At 33.5% G+C, this 13661-nt stretch overlaps 2 protein-coding genes and 1 long non-coding RNA gene across 7 annotated transcripts in view; all 3 read left to right on the top strand.

The window, feature by feature from the left end:
- Nucleotide 1: 1 nt before the first annotated feature.
- LOC109618084 (uncharacterized) lies at nt 2-4285 on the top strand. Its single transcript, XR_010714826.1, has 4 exons — nt 2-118; nt 974-1092; nt 2662-2747; nt 4144-4285. It is a non-coding gene; the product is annotated as an uncharacterized lncRNA (long non-coding RNA).
- A 594-nt stretch (nt 4286-4879) lies between these two features.
- On the top strand, nt 4880-5944 carry LOC136276423 (protein 4.1 homolog). Its single transcript, XM_066088326.1, has one exon. It carries the CDS (start codon nt 4880-4882, stop codon nt 5942-5944), a length of 1065 nt encoding a protein of 354 aa, XP_065944398.1.
- Nucleotides 5945-9865: 3921 nt separating this feature from the next.
- LOC105323598 (TNF receptor-associated factor 3) overlaps nt 9866-13661 on the top strand; it is a 34258-nt gene continuing 30462 nt past the window's right edge. For 2 of the 5 annotated variants that reach the window (XM_066086630.1, XM_011422659.4), the window contains exons 1-2: nt 9871-10113; nt 11725-11807. The gene's annotated coding sequence lies outside the window, so the exon portion shown is untranslated. Of the gene's footprint in view, nt 10114-11724; nt 11808-12824; nt 12866-13661 lie in introns of all 5 variants that reach the window. The other 3 variants (XM_020065321.3, XM_066086628.1, XM_020065320.3) reach the window with 3 other exon arrangements.

Below are 13661 nucleotides of genomic sequence, written 5' to 3' on the forward strand. Positions count from 1 at the left end.
AAATGGAGTGAGGAACTAGCTTCTAAAGCACAGAACTGGGCTTCGCAATGTTTAAACGAACCGGATCCTGTAACGTCATCACCCTCCTTCACTTGCGTGGGAGAACACCGTCATCTCGGTAAGTGTGCATAATTACCAAACATCAATTGATTCTTATTCCCTTCTCAATGAATGAATTTTTCACTTCTCAATGGCAAATATACTTGATCTTTGGTTTAATAAATTGGAATTAAAAACCCGGTATAATACGCCCGTCTGTCTGTCCGTCAAATTGTTGAATCTGGTTGATAGGTTTTTAACGGAAATATTGAAAGCTTATCGTTACAAATGTTGCTAATGAGCTGTGTGTGTGTTGAAAGCCTTATCCGACGTCATTTGATCGAGGCTAAGGTTATATCGAAGGCCCCTATTGCTAGTCTACAGTTAAATTCTTCAAATTCAATTTACAGATAAATTTCAATAGTGTATCATTTAATTTTCATTCGTTTGATGAGATATCGGCGCTTCTGATTGGCCGAAAAATTTCTTTGTTACCTGCATCAATTAAATTTTTGCTGCATTGTTTATAGAACGGTTATTTCCAAAATAAACAGTCAGCAAAGTGTAAAGTTGTGTCTGTTTAATTGTCAGCAAACAAAACACAAATTTATAAATATAAAAAATTAAAAGTTTCACCTTCCAATATAAACAATACACATTGTTTAATTCACCAAAAAGAAAATCAAGCGTCTTCTGACGATTTTATCTGCTTGAGATCAATCAACATTTACTGCGAGGATGGCTGTTCCTTTTCCAGGAATAATTATAACGAACATTGACCCGAAAACTTTTTCATCAATGCGCGTAGCTTTCCGGTCAATTTTTTCTTTGTAACGCCAATCAATAGAAACATTATTATCTTCATTTCTTAATTCATATAGATGTGATTTTCTGGTCTATGGTATTTTTCTTGTATATAATATTTTGGCAATAGGTTACGGAACCCCAACAGCGTCCAATGCTGTGTCACTGTGGACCTCTCAGTCCAACAACTATAACTACAGCAGCGATTACTGCAGCAGCAGGACGGCGTCCTGTGACAAATATAAACAGGTGCGAGAATACGGTATATAACATTAAAATAGGTGCGAGTATACGGTATATAACATGAACAGGTTTTGCTGTACTGTAGATAACAAATTATTGTGCGATAATACTGTATATAGCATAAACAGTTGCGAGTATACGGTATATAGCATAAGAAGATGCGAGTTTACGGTGCATTACATAAAGAGGTGCTAGTATAATGTATATAACTTACAGGTGTGATAATACGGTAGATAACAAACAAGTGCGAATACAAAGTTTATATTATTATAGTTTCATGTATAATACTGAAATTTGATTGGTTTAGACGCAGTTGATAATCCGTTTTATTATACTTTCATGTTAAATACTGAAATCTGATTGGATTAGACGCATTTGGTAATCTGTTCTATTACCCTCAGCGTTAGCAACACACTTCGCGTCGGTTGACAATGGTTGTCTCGGGGTGTCAATTTCAACAGTTACCCTCCCAAACAGGCACTATTTATATACTATTTTCCTCAGCGTTAGCAACACACTAAGCAACCGGTAACACAACGAATTGCTACATGCGCGTAAATCATGCGCGTAAATCATGCGCGTACGGTTCGCCGTAGAATTCACGTCATTTCTATACAAAAAATTCTCTAAAATTAAGACATTCAGTATAATAAGATAAATAGTGCCTATTTGGGATGATAACAGTTGAAATTGACACTTCTCTAAACACCATTGTCATCATCCGCTTCGCGTCGGTTGACAATGGTTTCCTCTGGGTGTCAATTTCAACTGTTACCCTCCCAAACAGGCACTATTTATAAGTATAACCAGGTGCGAATATACGGTATATAATATAACCATGTGCGAATTCGAATATACTGTATATAATTTAAACAGGTGCCAGGATTTGGAAAATATCATATACAGGTGCAAGTAGACGGTATATAAACAGGTGCAAGTATATATTTAACATTATTATACTTTCATGTTACATGTAAATACTAAAATCTGATTGGTTTAGACGCAGTTGATTATCCGTTCTATTACCCTCAGCGTTAGCAACACACTTAGCAACGGGTAACATAACGAATTGTTACATGCGCGTAAATGATGCGCGTACGGTTCGCAGTAGAATTCAAGTCATTCCTATAGAAAAGCATTGAAGTTTTCTTTAAAATTGACATTCAGTATGATAAAATAAATAGTGCCTGTTTGGGAGGATAACAGTTGAAATCGACACCCCTCGAAAACTATTGTCAACCTCCGCTTCGCGTCGGTTGACAATGGTTTTCTCGGGGTGTCAATTTCAACTGTTACCCTCCCAAACAGGCACTATTTATATAATGTCATGCCGGTATATGAATATGCTAAAAACGTTATCAAGAACATCCTCATTGGCCGTTATTCAAAACATGCGCTCTTTTTATTTAATTTAAAGCAAACTGAAGAGGTTTATTTACATTTCTACTACAGAGACACATTTTCTGTAAAGAAATCATTTGAAAACGGCAAGTGTATCCTCCACAATCGATTAAAAAGCAAAAGCTAAACATTTTAATGTTTTTGCTCTACGTTTGTCACATCTCGTATAAACAGGTTGTCTGGGCTGACACAGAACACTTAGGGTGTGCCGAACAGAGATGTCAGGCGGGAACCCTGGTGGTCTGTAACTATGGACCTGGGTAAGATATATTCAGGTCTTAACTTTTCTAATGCAAACGAATAATGTACTATTGTCTGTAACTTTGGACCTGTGTAAGCTATGGCAGCTCACTCAGGTGACTAACTGCAATTGGTATCGTCCGTCATCTTATTACAAGGCCAATAGTAACCATTATTGGTGCGAATCTAAATTGTAACATTCATGGCCTTCGGGATTTATGGCCCTTGGATTAGGGGTTCAGGCTTAATTGTTGGGCCAAAATGGCAATATAGTAAAAATGAATTAAATCTTAGAAAATCTTTTTCTCTACTCCCGTATATATTTGAGAAAAAATTAATGCATGATTTTTATGTCCATGAAGCCCTCTAACAAAATTTAGAAATTAATGACCCCTGGTTTAGGGATTCAGGCCCTAGGGCTGGGCAAATATAGCAATATAGGGAAATGAATTGTATCTTAGAAAATCTTCATCTCTACTTCCATATATGTTTGTTGAAAAAAACTTAATGGATGGTTATGATGTACAGGAAGTACCTCCCTCATTGTGAAATTCATGGCCCCTGGGTTGTTAGGGGTTCAGGCCCAAGAGCAGGGCCAATATTGCCATATTGTAAAACATATCAAATCTTAAAAATCTTTTTCTCTACTTCCATATTTATTTGAGAAAAGTTAATTTCATAGTTATAATGGCTAAAATGTAAAATTCACGGTCATTGGGTCAGGTGTTAAGGCTATAGGAGAGAGCCAAAATGTCCAAATAGTGAAAATGTATTGATTTGATATAATATTTTTGTGTACTACCACGGTCATGAGAGATATTGACGTGCATTGCTATTAATGTTCATAATGTCGTTATAATAAATTGTGAAATTTACTGCCCAGGCCATGTACTATTGGGGGGAGGCGGGGGCTTTTTAAATATGGGCATATAAAATTAACATGTATTTCCACTTAGGGTAATTGCTGTGTGTCATGCATTAACAATTTGAACTTTAAAAAAAAATACATGGTAAATTGTGATTTGGCAATATTGAAAAAATTATATGTTCAATTTTAGGAAATATACTTAAATATCCTGTGCATTATATACTTGTAGAAGTAAGCTGTATGCAATTTGTGTGCATTAAAAATGAAACTGCATGTGAATATAATTTAAAAAAATGACCTTTAAAGGCCTGCGGTTCTCTTATTACCCAAACTTTAAATCTTTTGGCCCCTGGAACTAAGGTATAGATAATCAGAGATTCATACGACGTTTGAGCCTCACCCCATTTTTATGAATGAATATTTTTCAAACATCAAACATAAGCGCGCTAATAGATAAACATGTCAATTTATTCTTGCGTTTTCATATCTTATTAAAGAACGAGTACTACCGATTTTGATTGATACACTTTTTATGTTTCAATTTGTAGAGCAAAACCAAGCGGTCGTCCATACAAGGACGGTTTCCCATGCACTCTCTGTCCACCTGGATATTCATGTGAAAGTGGACTGTGTAAAAAACACCAGTCAATTTAACCAGGTCTATTACTAATTTCTACTGATCAAAGAAGTTTACCAACTGAATCTTGGACAAATGATTTAATGTGTTTCTCAATTGTTTGTCTATTTTGATACAGATTGCATGTTTGTCATTTGAGAAGTTGTTGCAAATATGTAAATAAATAAAAAAAATAGTTTGACTTCAGATATATTTCATAAACAAGGAACTGTTCTGATTCAGATTATTACAAAACAGAAATGTAGTTAAATTTTAAAAGCAGCCAATATTACCCATCTATTTCAAAAGACTTTTTTGAAGCTCTTAATTCACAGTGAAGGTTGGCAGCTAAAATTATTGACAATGATCATAACACTGTATATGTCGATAACAATGATATTCGAATTTAAAACCAATGATAAAGTTTATAAAAATAATTTTTCTAATAAAATTTCAATTTGAATTACACTTTTATTGTTTAGTTTTTACCTTGTTTTTATTGGCTTAACTGATTTGAAGGTTTTCAAACAACTGCGTTCCATCATCCGTCAGATCGTCCATCTGTATGTAAACTGTTTACATATTAAATCAAACAAAGTACAAAACATTATGGAAGAGACTTCCGCAATTTTAAAAGTAAGGACGTGCATGTATCCTTCAAAGGGAAGATGGTCACAAAGCATGGGAAAATGGTCACAAAGAATGGGAAGATGGTCACAAAGAATGGGAAGATGGTCACAAAGAATGGGAAGATGGTCACAAAGCATGGGAAGATGGTCACAAAGAATGGGAAGATGGTCACAAAGAATGGGAAGATGGTCACAAAGCATGGGAAGATGGTCACAAAGAATGGGAAAATGGTCACAAAGAATGGGAAGATGGTCACAAAGCATGGGAAGATGGTCACTAAGCAAAGGAAGATGGTCACAAAGCAAGGGAAGATGGTCACAAAGAATGGGAAGATGGTCACAAAGAATGAGAAGATGGTCACAAAGCATGGGATGATGGTCACAAAGAATGGGAAGATGGTCACAAAGCATGGGATGATGGTCACAAAGCATGGGATGATGGTGACAAAGCATGGGAAGATGGTCACAAAGAATGGGAAGATGGTCACAAAGCATGGGATGATGGTCACAAAGCAAGGGATGATGGTCACAAAGAATGGGAAGATGGTCACAAAGCATGGGATGATGGTCACAAAGAATGGGAAGATGGTCACAAAGAATGGGAAGATGGTCACAAAGAATGGGAAGATGGTCACAAAGCATGGGATGATGGTCACAAAGCAAGGGAAGATGGTCACAAAGAATGGGAAGATGGTCACAAAGCATGGGATGTTGGTCACAAAGAATGGTAAGATGGTCACAAAGAATGGGAAGATGGTCACAAAGAATGGGATGATGGTCACAAAGCAAGGGAAGATGGTCACAAAGCATGGGAAGATGGTCACAAAGAATGGGAAGATGGTCACAAAGAATGGGAAGATGGTCACAAAGCATGGGAAGATGGTCACAAAGCAAGGGAAGATGGTCACAAAGAATGGGAAGATGGTCACAAAGAATGGGAAGATAGTCACAAAGCATGGTAAGATGGTCACAAAGCAAGGGAAGATGGTCACAAAGAATGGGAAGATGGTCACAAAGCATGGGAAGATGGTCACTAAGCAAGGGAAGATGGTCACAAAGCAAGGGAAGATGGCCACAAAGCAGAGAAAAAAGAGTGTGTCATAAAAATCCTTTAAACCCAGTGCACCAAATATGCAAATACTTACAACAAACCTACATACACAACAACATATTTTGTTTACCTTTTAGTTAAGTAATATTTATCATAAGCAATGTATTTACATATTTATCATTTTAAACATCGTATTTCATGCACATACTCTTAGTTTGATTATTATACATTTAAAATTACATACCTATAAACCATGCATCATATATATCTGTATTGCATTAAGCATTATGAATAATTCATAGTATTGTTTCATATATATAAAAAAACTTCATATTTTTAAGTTTTAAAGTTATAAAGAGAGTGCAATTTTTTTTTTAAATTAAAAATGTTTTTTTTTACCAGTACTTGATGATTACATAGTTAACAATCTGAAAAAAAAATTGTATTTTCAAGCTTGTCATTCTAGATCTTGCTCGCACAATCTTTATTTACAATGTGTACATTTCATTTTATATTTATATATAGTAAAACGTATGACTGATAAAAAGGGCGAAGATAAAGTCGACTGAATGTTATGTGTTTTTCTTGCAGTGTTGCTGATTTGTGGATTTTTTAATCCTTTTCGTCTCGTTTAATACTTGAAATAAAGATAATAAAATATTGTTTTATCTTTTCATACTACGTATTCAATAGGAATGGATAGTTACATGTTTTGTAAAATGTAAATCGTCACTTTTTTGTTCGACAATTTTACAACATTGTTTACAAAACCTTACTATAATTTAGCAAACCATTAGTGTAAAATCTTTAATTGCAACAAAAACAAATGTTACTTACAACAGCACAAAATACAAGCAAAAGCAAAGGCATTAGATAAGTGGTTGTTATAATTTTAATGGATTGATTGAATTGAAAAATTGGAATCGATATACAATGACAAAAATTTGAAAATTTCCATGTAACAAAGCATACAGTGGCGTTCATTTATATTTTTGAACAATGTTTATAATATTTAACATTTTTAACATATTTTTTTCAAATCTGCCAGCTTCAAAACTGGTATTAGATAATATGTATATTTCTTTAAAGAAACAATTTTCCTTTAAAGAAGAATAAGATATCATTATAAACAGTCGAGTTATAATTACTGAGAAAATGTCCTGAAAAAAAAAATGATGGAATACATGTAGATAGATGCATTATGATAAGAAAGAATTCATTCTGTTGAGACATATAATTATGTGAATATGAATGCGCCATTGTTTTATTTACATGCACACAACATGTACAGGAATGTCAGACCTAGAGCTAGGACATGGTAGGTCCTAACCCCCCCCCCCCCCGGTACTGGGCTTTTCTTCTATCGTAGATTTAATTTGAAATTCATTCTGGATATAGTAATCCATGTGTCAATTAATTTGTTAGTTTAATCAAATCTTAACGCTCAAAACCAGCATTGTCCGGTTGAGCAGTATTGTGTAGCTGTAGAGATTAAAAGTATTGTAAGCCTTATCTGAGGTCATTTGATCGAGGCCAAATTATATCGAGGGCCCCTAGTGTAAGTCTACAGTTAAATTAATCAAATTCAATTTACCAATCAATAGTGTGTCATATAAATGTGATATTCTTGTCTATGGTTTTTTCTTGCATTTAATATTTTGGCATCAGGTTTCATTTCGGAACCCCAACAGCGTCCAATGCTGTGTCACTGTGGACATCTCAGTCCTATAACACTAACTACAGCAGCGATTACTGCAGCAGCAAGACAGCGTCTTGTGACAAATATAAACAGGTGCAAGTATGCGGTATATAACAAAAAATGGTGCGAGTATACAGTATATAACATATGAAAATGCGAGTTTAAAGTATATAATATAAACATCTGCTAGCATACGGTATATAGACATTAAAAGGTGCGAGGAAAAGTTATGATACTGGTATAACAAAAAGGTGCGAAGATACGGTATATACCATATCCAGGTGGGATATATAATATAAACAGATGCGAGGATACGGTATATAAAATATCGGTGGAATATATTATATAGACAAATGCGAGAATACGGATTGTAACATAAATTAGCAAACGGTATAAAACATAAATATGTGCAATGATGTAGTATACAACAGCGTTATACATGAAGAACTGAAAAAATGGTTGTCAAGATAATTATCATCGGCAGGTTTGCTAAACCTAGGGTCTTTTTATGGAAATCAAAGTTAAGAACATGATTCAACTCTTTATTACACAAACAAATGTGTAATTTCTAAGATGAACAATTTTAAAACAGAGAGCGATCGTTAAAGCATCATCTACAATATCTAAAACCTGTAATAGAAATGTTAAAACGAGCAAGATATAAGAGTCTGTTTAACTCGCTAGTTTTGATTTTGTTTCATCTCGTATAACAGGTTGTCTGGGCTGACACAGAATACTTAGGGTGCGACGAGCCAAGATGTCTGGCGGGAACCCTGGTGGTCTATAACTATGGACCAGGGTAAGGCATATTCGGGTCTTCCGATGCAACTTGTATTCTGGTCTGTAACTTTGGATCCTGGTAAGATATTCCAAGCTTTCATTTAGTGAATTTGGGCTCCAGTTGCTTTTCTTTTTTGCGGAATGAAAGTTACCAATCAAACAGTTAATCTTTACGTTTCTGTTTCTATAGATACAAGAAATATACACGCTTATCTTTTATTTAGAAATTAATGGTACAAATTATATTAAATTATAAAATTATACAAATATTATACAGAGTCTGTGTCATCTGTTTCATATGTGAATATTTTATTGGAAGTGGACATTGATGGTAACCTAATAACAAAACTTTATGAAAAACGCGAAGACTTCAGATTTTCTATGGCCAACATTCCTTACTTATGCAGCAATATACCTTCATCTCCTGTATATAGTGTTTTTGTCTCTCAGTTAATTCGGTACACAAGGGCATGCTCTTCGTATGAACAGTTTCAAAGGCGAGGCAAGCTACTGACAAACAAGTTAATAAAACAGGACTATCACCAGTCTCGTTTGAAGTTATCTTGTCGTAAGTTCTATGGTCGATACAACAACCTTGTCAGCAAATACAATTTTCCACTGGTTCGCATGCTGACTGACATTTTTCATACTTATTGTTAGACCATAATTAATCACCAAATTACAAGTAATGGCAATGTAATACATAACTCCGTGTTGGATCAATGTTTGTATTTTGACCATCACAAACAAACCAAATTATTACATTTTTGTTTTTTCCCTATTATGACATTTTCCCGATTTTGACATTTACCTGGATTATGACATGCCCAATTGTAACAACCGGTCAGCAGAGTTAATAATGTGTCAACAACACACAATGCTCTCAGGATAATCCAAGTATCAAAACAAATTATTGGTTTAAAAAGTCCTAAACTTAACGCGATTAAAAAGGACACGGTTGAGTGTCGAAAAGGATCAAGAGCGAAGCAGAATTAAGACTTATATGACAACATTCCCTTTCAGTGCAGAACACGCCTTCATACATTGTAATGACAAATGTTTTTGCGTAACATGAAATTTGCCATTGTAATTCAACAGAAGTCCGAGATAACAAAAACTGTTCACTCCTTCTTTTCTAATTTATTAAGCAAGTTAATATAGTGCAGACTCACTTTCCGAATTAAAAAAAATTAAATGCTTATTGTTCAGCGATTATCGTCAAAGGCTACAAAAAATGTATTTAAAAAATGAAAAGGTTTAATGTTTAATAAGTATTTCTAAGATTTACTTATTCGTTTAGTAATTTTAAAATTGCAGGTGTACAAATGAAATACAAAATATCTTTACTGCTTTACGCAATCAGAAGCTATTGGTGATATTATTCTTGAACCCGAAGCAACATGCTTATTCAATTGTACCCGTAAGTATTGTCTAGAGAGAGAGAGAGCATCCAATCACCAAGCCCGCCATTTTGTAACGTAAATAATACGTCACATCCTTAAATACAATGTGCCAATGACAGAATATTTATATTTAAAGCCACGTATGAGTTTATACTCTTTCAAAGAATAAGACGGAGTTTCTGTTCATTTAAAAAGAAAGATATATACCATTATGCAAACATTATGTGATACTACAAATTCTTGGAAAGTCTGATTTGTGAAACACGACCAGATTTGTAAACATGTCAATTCTTTGTGAAATTGCCTTAATTGTTTTACAAGGAAATATAACATGTACAAGGTATGTAACTTTTAAATTATTACATTATTACTTACCTTTAATCAAAGTATCCTCCCAATAATTTGTAGAAAAAATGAGATAAAAACATTTTATTTGTTATTTAAAGAACGAGCTAAGTAATCTATAAATAAACCTGGATTTCCATATTCTAAATATAGACCGAGGTTTAAAATACACTGATAACAAACGATTACTGTCTTCATATACTTTAAAGTTTTTAGCAAAGTTTATACCTGATTTGAGGTACTTATGCTTTCCACCCAATTGTAGGCGAAATAATTAAGAAAGGGTGCTTTTTTACTTTCGTTTTGTCATCAATTAATTCCAAGTCTTCAAATAACAAAATAAAATGCGAAAGGGCCAAACTCGCACGACTAATTGTCGATTTGAAAATAAGAGAAGCCTTGCTACTGTTTTGGTAGGATTTAATATTCATCTTTTTCTTTATGACTGGCGAAAAATTAATTCACACGCTGTAGTAGGACCCCTAAAATTTCAATCAGAGTTTAAATAACAGGAATTGTTAATTCTTTTACAAACAGTTAAAGGAGACTTGTGATCAACATTATGTGTTATTGCTTTAAAAAAAATCGTGAGTAACCATGTAAACGAAGCCCAGCTATTTCCTAATATAATACATATCATTAAAAGAAAATTCCTATTTTTTTCTAGTACAAAATTATATCCAATTCCCAAATAGTATGGATACATTATTAGTAGTGATTCATTTCTTTATTAACTATGATTTCATTGTCATCAGTTTAAAGACGCAATTGCAATTACATGACACGGATATCAATGTTAAAAACTACCCGCTTGCTACATGTGGTTTTTAAGGAGTATTTGACGACTTTTAGCGAGAAGGGGATGGTTAAATGAGTCGATCCTCCTAATTTCTATAAATCTATTTTCCTTTTGCACTCAAAGAGTGAAATACCATATTAGGAAACTATGTGACTTTTATGTTGGTGATCATCCTATAAGCGGATCCGCGACTGTTTATTACATAATTATAGTATCCACAGTGCAGGTGTAGTAATGAAAGGGTTTACTCAAGCAATGCGCAATATAAAGCTATCAGAATGCTTTTCCGTCGTAGTAACCGTCGTCAGGGTGGGCGGAGCTTAAGTGCGAATCTTGGTTCCTAGTTATTAGTTTCTGGTCTTGAGTGTTCACGTTTCAATGCTAATCGTAAAATTGAATTTTTTCTGAAAAAATAACTGATGGGTAAATCATATGATTAAACAAAAATATAGCTAATCTATTAATAGCCAACACATTTTTATGTACATTACATCTTTGCACATGCAATTTATTTTTGTGTGTGTGTTTTCCCTTGTCTATCCCGCATTTGTAATAATCAGTTTTGGAGTATTATACGCATAAAAACAAACGCAGACATTCATGTCCTTTGGGATTATAGGATATTCATTAGATAAGGTAATTAACATATAACATAGTTATTACCCTCGAAGCTAATCATCTAGATGTTCGGAAACCCAGTCCATGTTATTTGCATGCTTAATTTTGAGTAATGTTACATTACGAACTGTTGAGTCAAATTTTGTATTGGTTATGTATGATCTAATCAATTTTGTTATCTATTTACAGATAGAACAAATTAGATATCACGGAAGAAGTATCTTTTGGTTGATACATGTTGTATTAAAATTATGCCACTTAACCGAGAATAGGTAAGGACGATAATTGCGGAGTTAATACTTTGTTTATTTTTCAGTTAGATTATCAAAATAATTATAATATGTGAGAGGTATGAAATAGTAGAAATCATCCATTAATAGGAATAAGATCCACGGTCTAGGACGAGGCTATTTGATGCCTTAAACATTGTTTAACAATTAAAGTTTTTGAGATATACAGGACATTCAAGATGGCCTTTGACATTATCAAACAGGTGATTTACAAATTAATATCCAGCATTAAAAAGGTTTTTAAGAAATATCGATGAAACAGTAGATATCTTAATTTTAAGATAGAAAACAGTTCATCTATAACAGTAAATTATTTAATACGATTATATTAAGCATATGGGCACTAATGAAAATCATCACTGAAATAATTTGGACCGAAAAATAATTACTCTTGAAAAATTGCAGATATAGGGAATTTTAATTTTAATAGATGGTTAATTCATTAGCTTGACTGTAACTTGCTCCACCCTTTATTATTTAGTATACTCTCTCTTTCTCTCATTTCAAAATACCCTTTCACATTTTGGAAATATTAATCTATTTTACATAATATGTATGAACATATAATATAAATTTGAAGTACACATACATTACGAGACTAAACGATGTGTGTTCATTAAGACTTAATGAACTGTTTTGGCTATTATACAAAACAGTCTGACCCCATTAAATTGAGCATCATGTCAAAACTTATTGTTTATTTGATTACATATGTTGTCCTTATACTCTGCACCTATAACCCGTAGAGTTTCAAATGTCATTCCTAGTTCTGATTCAAACAGTTAAAGCCAATTTGCTTAAAAAATTGTTTTTCTATTTATTTTGATTTTAATTCACAAAAAGGTTCATTGAGGTTATCATATTTGTAACCTTAAATAAAAAATGTTTTACTTTACCTTGTAGATCTAACCTTCTCGTTAAAAAACCTATGTATTTTTCTTTCTTAACTCGATGAAAGGTTTGGGCAAATATGTACAAATTAGACATTTTTAATGAAAGGTTTTGGTAGCTGACAAGATCACAAGAGATATTTAAGAAACGTAAGTGTTTTAAAATGTGTATTACATAGAGTTTATAACAACACTAGTATTTATACGCTATTTGTTATATATACATTTTCGCGATTTTCACATTCTCCTCGATTATGACATGCCCAATTGTATCAAGAAGCACACGGCGGGTGCGACCGGTCAGCAGAGGATGCTCACTCCTCCTAGGCACCTGATCCTACCTCTATCTTTTTAGAGGTCCGTGTTGCTCTGCTTTCGATTTGTATTTCATTTTATGGATTTTTGAGATAGTTGACGGTTTGTTTTTGTCATTTTTTCATAACTACTTAAGATATTTAAACAAATATGTGAAAGCTGTAAGGTTGTTTTAAAGGGATAGTAGCGAACGAGATAAAAAAAGATATTGAAAATATGTAAAGGCGGGTGCGACCGGTCGGCAGCGGATGCCGTATCTTTATAGAGGTCCGTGTTGCTCTGCTTTTAATTCATATTTCGCTTGATGGATTTCTGAGATTGTTAACAGTTTGTTTTAGTCATTTTCATATTCGAATTAACTAATTGTTATTTCATATGGATGAGCTAGTTGAATGATTATATCAACACTACTTGTAAATATCTGCCATCTATATATGCATATTTCTGAATTATGTGGACAAATATAACAAAACGAGACTTTTTACCCTAGAATTACTAGTGACTGACGAGATCAAAAGATGCATCTGAGTAACCTAACGCTAACTTATGATATGGGTTAGATAAAAGATAAATTTATCAACAACACATAAATGTATATACCACAAATATATATTCAGCTACTTGAAATGTT

Source organism: Magallana gigas, chromosome 6, assembly GCF_963853765.1.
Source record: "Magallana gigas chromosome 6, xbMagGiga1.1, whole genome shotgun sequence".
In the NCBI taxonomy this organism is placed as follows: Eukaryota; Metazoa; Mollusca; class Bivalvia; order Ostreida; family Ostreidae; genus Magallana; species Magallana gigas.

What these genes read in the sequence shown, in the direction of transcription:
- LOC136276423 (XM_066088326.1), top strand. Translation starts at nt 4,880, where the DNA reads ATGGTCACAAAGCATGGGAAAATGGTCACAAAGAATGGGAAGATGGTC.